Below are 6,465 nucleotides of genomic sequence, written 5' to 3' on the forward strand. Positions count from 1 at the left end.
ACGGACTGGGAATGGGGCCGTGGTCAGTCCTTAATGCTTCATCTCTGCTGCTCCTCCATGGTCTCTGTCTTCCCCCATGAAGGATGCTGCTGAAGCTAGAACTGATCCTGCATGAGCTTCCCACAGGCTGCAGCTCTCCCAGCACTGCCCCAACACGGCTTTGAACCACTGGGTATACTTGTCAGGCACTGCTCCACACAGGTCCCCAGTGGGTGGCAGCTCCCCCAGGCCCCCAGCCCCACTGCAGGCTGCTCTCCATGGACTGCAGCTCCAGCCCAGGGCTGCTCCATGTGCTTTGGCTTCCTCCAGGCCTCATCCATTGCTGCACTGTGGGCTCTTTCATGGCTGTGCATGGAGATCTGTCCTGCGCAGTGCCCGTGAGCTGCAGGGGGACAGCCTGCTCCACCACGTGGAGCAGAAATGGCTGTAGAGACGTTTAATGCCCTCCTCACACTATCTTCAACACTGATGACGAGCTCTGGGAAACCCAGAGACATGAGTTGGAGGACTGTGACTGTGGTAAGAATAAACCCCCAGACAACCCCAAACTTGAGTAGGATTTGCTGCTGCAGCTGGATGCATACAAACCTATGAGGCTCACATGGGTTCATCGCGTGGAACTCCAAGGAGCTCCATAGGACTCCACCTAGGTCCCTTTCCTCTTCACAGTCATCCAGCCCCTCTGCCCTAAGCCTATAGCACTGCATGGGGTTATTGTGGCCAAAGTGCAGGACCTCATCCCATTCACCTCAGCACAGCGATCCAGTCTATCCAGACCCCTCTCAAAGGCCTCCCTACCCTCAGGCAGATCAACACCACCCCCCAGCATGAAGATATTAAACAAGATGGGCCCCAGTACTGACCCCTGGGGGACACCACTTGTAATGGGTCACCAGCTGGCCTTAACTCCACGAACTACTACCTCCTGGGCACGGCCCTCTAGCCAGTTCTTTATGCAGAGAAGAGTATACCCGTCCAGGCCACGGGCAGCCAGTTTCCCCAGGAGAATACTGTGAGAGACTGTGTCAAAGGCTTTGCTGAAGTCTAGGGAGACTGCACCAACAGCCTTTCCCTCATCTACCAATCATCTGGTCACCCGCTCATAGAAGGAGATTAGGTTGGACAAGCACGACCTGCCTCTCAAGAACCCGTGCTGGCTGGGAATGATCCCCCGGACACCACACATGTGCCGTGTGATCTCACCAAGAGGATTTGCTCCATAACCTTCCCTGGTACCGAGGTCAGGGAAGAGACTGGAGAGAGGAGAGCAGAGGAGTGAAGCAATGCGGCCATATTTGTGAAAGCACGCAGTGGTGTGGCCTTGTGACATCATGCAGCGATGCGGCTGTGTTTGTGACATCAGCAGACGAGTCACAATGGGGTGCCAGGAGCTGTAAGAGAGGGAGCAGCACAGTGGCACTTCGCCGTAGGCCTTCAGTGAGTGCGGTACGCACCTGCTAGCGGCTAGCGGCTATGGCTCGGGTGGTCTGCATCACCCTGGCGCTTCTGGGAATCACGATTCTGGGGTTTCACCTCACGCATGGCAGTATGTATGAGCACGTTCAGCTGCATTTGGAGCAGCTGAGTTGGGGCATGGCTCAGATACTGGACAGCATGGAGAACTGGGACCAGTGGCGGAACTGGGCGGCCCAGGGAGCCCGGGTCCTTGCTTCCCTTCAGCACTGGCAGTTCTGGGCCTTTCCTGGAGTGCTTATCCTGTTCTTTGGCCTCATCTGGTGCATCAGGAAGACCAAGTTTTTACCAGGGAGCAGCAGCGCTATTTGGATCTGTGCTGCCATCCTTGCTCTCTTCCTGAAGACCTTCATTTTCTTCATGAAAGTGGCTGGGATGGTCTTCGTCACCGTGGTGCTTCTGGAAATCATCCATCTGGGAATTTACCTCACGTGTGGCGATACGTATGAGCACGTTAAGCTGCATATGGAGCAGCTGAGGCGGGACATGGCTCAGCTACTGGACAGCAAGGTGAACTGGAACCAGTGGCGGAGCTGGGCGGCCCAGGGAGCCCTGGTCCTTGCTTTCCTACAGCGCTGGCAGATCTGGGCCCTTCCCGGAGTGCTTATCCTGTTCTTTGGCCTCATCTGGTGCATCAGGAAGACCAAGAATTTGCCAGGGAGCAGCAGCACTATTTGGAACCGTGCTGCGATCCCTGCTGCCTTCCCTAAGGCCTTCACCTTCCTCATGGAAGTGTCTCGGATGGTCTTCATCACCCTAGCGCTTCTGGGAATCATCCGTCTGGGAATTCACCTCACGTGTGGAGATATGCATGAGCACGTTCACCTGCATATGGAGCAGCTGAGGTGGGACATGGCTCAGCTACTGCACAGCATGGTGCAGTGGAACCAGTGGCGGAACTGGGCGGCCCAGGGAGCCATGCGCATTGCTTCCCTTCAGCACTGGCAGATCTGTGCCTTTCTCGGAGTGTTTGTGCTGTTCTTCGGCCTCATCTTGTTCATCAGGAAAAATTTGCCAAGGAGCAGCAGCATTATTTTGGTCTGTGCTGCGATCCTTATTGTCTTCGTTAAGACCTTCGTCTTCTTTGTGAGAGGGGTTCAGATGGTCTTCACCACCCTGGCGTTTAAAGAAATCATCCGCCTGGCAATTCACCTCACGCGTGGCGATATACATGAGCACGTTCACCTGCGTATGGAGCGGCTGAGTCGGAACATGGCTCAGCTCCTGGACAGCCTGCTGCAGGGGAGCCAGTGGCAGAACTGGGCGGCCAAGGGAGCCCTGCTCCTTCCTGCCCTGCAGTACTGGAAGATCTGTGCCGTCCCCGGAGCCTTTATCCTGTTCTTTGGCCTCGTCTGGTGCATGAGGAACACGAAATATTTGCCAGGGAGCACCAGCATGACTTGGATCTGTGCTGCGATCCTTGCTGCTTTTCTTAAGCCCTACTTCTTACTCAGAAAAATGGCAGAAATACGGAGGTCCAGAAATAAGGAAGACGACAATGATGAGGAAGAGGAAAGTGACTCAGAGGAGACACGGGAGCTGGGCAGAGTTAGGGCCTACAGCACCGAGTGGCCAGCACCGTACATGGCCGACAGTTGCCAGATGGTGGAGGAGCTGGTGGATGACCTTCTGCGCATCTGCCGAGGACAAACCTGCCACAGCTTCACGCCCCGGCTGCAGCCACCCACCGGGGTCTGCGTCTATGAAGAATGGAGCTCCCACTCTGACAACGTCACCTACCGCCTGCTCGTGCCCGTGAAGGCTCCCCCCGGGCACAGCTTCCATGTGGAGCTGGACGACGTGGAGGAGACAGCGACGAGCAAGTCCTGTCTGCGCGTGCAGCTGCAGTGCACCTGCATGAGGGAGCGGCTGCTGGGGGACATGCTCTGCTTTCTGCACCACGATCAGGAGGAGCTGAGAGGAAAACAGGAGCCCAGCTTGCTCGACACCTTCTGCACGGGCTCCTACCTAGACGTGGAGAAAAGCATGCTCTGGCTCCAGGACCAGGTGAAAGCAGCCTGGAGGCGTCTGCCTCAGTCGTGTGACTGCCTCCTGGAGTTGCTGCCCTCCAGCCACTCATGCAAGATCCAGCTGACCGCCCCCTCCGACTCAACCTTCAACATCGAGATGACTCTTGGGGTGCTGCTTGATGAATCGGGCACATTCCTGAGCATTGAGTAGGCTCTGGATACATTTCTGTGTTCTTCTCTGTTTCTCTTTTTCACAGTATGTCATTCTCTTACTTAAATAAATTGGATACTATTAACACCAGCGCTCCTTGTGTAAGAGTTTTCTTTTTTGTGTCCGTAACACAAATCAACACCTAAGAATATTTGTGCTTTGAACATGGCTTTTTTTCAATCTCTCATTTATCTCTAAGGCTCTTTTCCACAGCTGCCTTTTGTTTCTGGTAGGTAGGAATCTGTTCAATAGCGTCAAGACGTGTTCAGTACCACTGAGATGAGGAGTTAGGAGGAGCTTGATGTCTCAGGCACTTTGGTGAGCATCGAATAGGCTGAAGCCAGCTGCACCAGCAGCATGATGTAGCCAGGAAACGGCGCTGTGGCGGACATACAGATTGCCAGGCATACGGCCAGGCATGGCCAGCACTCTAGCTTCTACCTCAGCTGTCTGTGGACCAGCACTTGTCTGCTGGTGGGCACAGCTTTTCGCCCCAAGCCCTGAAGATGGTTGTGATTCGCCACCTGACAACCGTAGCCCTCTGAAGCCTGGAGCAGGAGGAATTGCCCCTGTGGCTGGATGACCTCCTGCGGCACTTCTGCTGCCGCCTGGAGTATACCTCAATTGCTTCCTTTCATGATGTGAGAGGGTGATTTTTTTCTGTGATTTGCAGCTCTAAACTGGGGAGGAAGTGAACAGGCAATCCTTCAGAGCATCTAGAATATCAAGAAATCCTCTTAGACTGTTTCTTATGAGTGTCACAGCTACCGCTTTCATTCTTTTGTCAATTTTTGACTGTGCAGCCCTACATTTTCTTTTACAGATTTCTTGGTATGTTATGTATATTAATTCTTTAGCCAACTAGTGGAAAACATAAGCAATTTTCAACAGTTTCCCTTTGGCTTTAGGCTTAGATATGTGCTGAATTTCCTAGATTAACGGTGACTTTTTTTTCCATGCACTAAGCTGAAAAGCTCTTGCCCCCAAATTTCTAGCCTACATTAGAGTGTCAGTTGGCAGCATTCCTGTTCATACTTCTGCAGTACTGTTCCACCAGTGAGGCATGGCACACGGATCATGATACCGATCCAATCATACAGTCACAGAAGGAGATTAGGTTGGTAAGAGACCCCACAGCCTTTCTAGGCAATCTGTTCCAGTGCTCTGTCACCCTCACCATGAAGCAGCTCTTCTGTGTGTTTGCACAGAACTTTGTATGTCTAAGTTTTAGAACATGACTCCTTTTCTTATTGCTACACATCACTGAGAAGAACCCGGTCTCATCCATTTGCCTTCCATTTCCCTTTAGATATTTATAAACATGAATCAGATCCTCCCCTCAGACTTCTTTTCCCCAGGCTGAACAGACCCAGGTTACTCAGCCTTTCCTCATAAGGGAGCGTGCAGTGATGTGGCTGTGTTTGTGACACCAGGCAGTGATGTGCCTCCGTTTATGACAATGTGCAGTGATGTGGCCGTGTTTGTGACATCATGCAGTGATGTGGCTGTGTTTGTGACATCGTGCAGTGATGTGCCTCCGTTTATGACAATGTGCAGTGATGTGGCCGTGTTTGTGACATCATGCAGTGATGTGGCTGTGTTTGTGACATCATGCAGTGATGTGCCTCCGTTTATGACAATGTGCAGTGATGTGGCCACGTTTGTTACAGTGTGCAGTGATTGGCTGTGTTTGTGACAACATGCAGTGCTGTGTCTGTGTTTTTGAAAGCACGCAGTGATGTGGCTGTGTTTGTGACATCAGCAGACGAGTCACAGTGGAGGATGGGGTGGGGGTGTCAGGAGCTGTAATAGGGGAAGCAGCGCTGTGGCACTTTGCCCTAGGCCTTCAGTGAGTGCGGTACGCACCTGCCATAGGCTATGACTTGGGTAACATTCATCACCCTGGCGCTTCTGGGAATCACAATTCTGGGATTTCACCTCATGCCTGGCAGTAGGTATGAGCACGTTCAGCTGCATATGGAGCAACTGAGTCGGGACATGGCTCAGCTACTGGACAGCATGGAGAAGCGGAACAAGTGGCAGAACTGGGCGGCCAAGAGAGCCATGCGCCTTGCTTCCCTTCAGCACTGGCAGATCTGGGCCCTTCTAGTAGTCTTCATCCTGTTCTTTGGCCTCATCACGTGCATCAGGAAGACAAAATATTTGACAGGGAGCAGCAGCACTATTTGGATCTGTGCTGTGATCCTTGCTGCTTTTCTTAAGCCCTACTTCTTCCTCACAAAAATCCAAGATTGTTCCCGAGATTATCTGTTCCATAACCTTCCCCGGCACCTGGGAGTTGAGACTGATAGATCTGTAGCTATCAGGATCATCTTTCTAGGCCTTTTTGAAAATGGGTGTCACATCTGCCAGTTTCCAGTCCACCAGGACATTTCTGGTTATCCAGGACTGCCAAGAATAATGGAGAGTGGCTTGGTAGTCACATCTGCCAACTCCCTCAGCACTCTTGAGTACAATCCATCTGACCCCTTGCACTTGTGAACATCCAGCTTTTGGAACAGGTCCAAAAACATCTCATTGTGGATTATACAGGGCCTATTCTGCTCCCCATCCCTATCTACCAGTGCAGGGAGCTGTGTGCCAAGTCTTACTATTAAAGACTGAGGCAAAGAAGGCATAGAGTACCTCAGACTTATCCTGATCCTTAGTCACCAAGTCACCCTCAGCGTCCAACAAGGGATGGAGATTCTCCCTCCTCTTGTTCTTGACATATTTATGGAAATATTTATTGTTGTCCCTTACCTTAGTGACAAGTTCAGTTCTAGCTGGGCTTTGGCTTTTCTAATTTTC

General features: G+C 52.2%; 1 protein-coding gene across 1 annotated transcript in view; it reads right to left on the reverse strand.

Annotated features, from left to right (window-relative positions):
• Positions 1 to 611, reverse strand: part of LOC125696194 (translation initiation factor IF-2-like) — a 2,508-nt gene extending 1,897 nt beyond the window's left edge. The window contains exon 1 of the mRNA XM_048951609.1: positions 589 to 611. Within this exon, the coding sequence (XP_048807566.1) occupies positions 589 to 611 (23 nt within the window). The remainder of the gene's footprint in view (positions 1 to 588) is intronic.
• Between the last annotated feature and the right edge of the window lie 5,854 nt (positions 612 to 6,465).

This window comes from Lagopus muta, chromosome 1, assembly GCF_023343835.1.
Source record: "Lagopus muta isolate bLagMut1 chromosome 1, bLagMut1 primary, whole genome shotgun sequence".
Lineage (NCBI taxonomy): Eukaryota > Metazoa > Chordata > Aves > Galliformes > Phasianidae > Lagopus > Lagopus muta.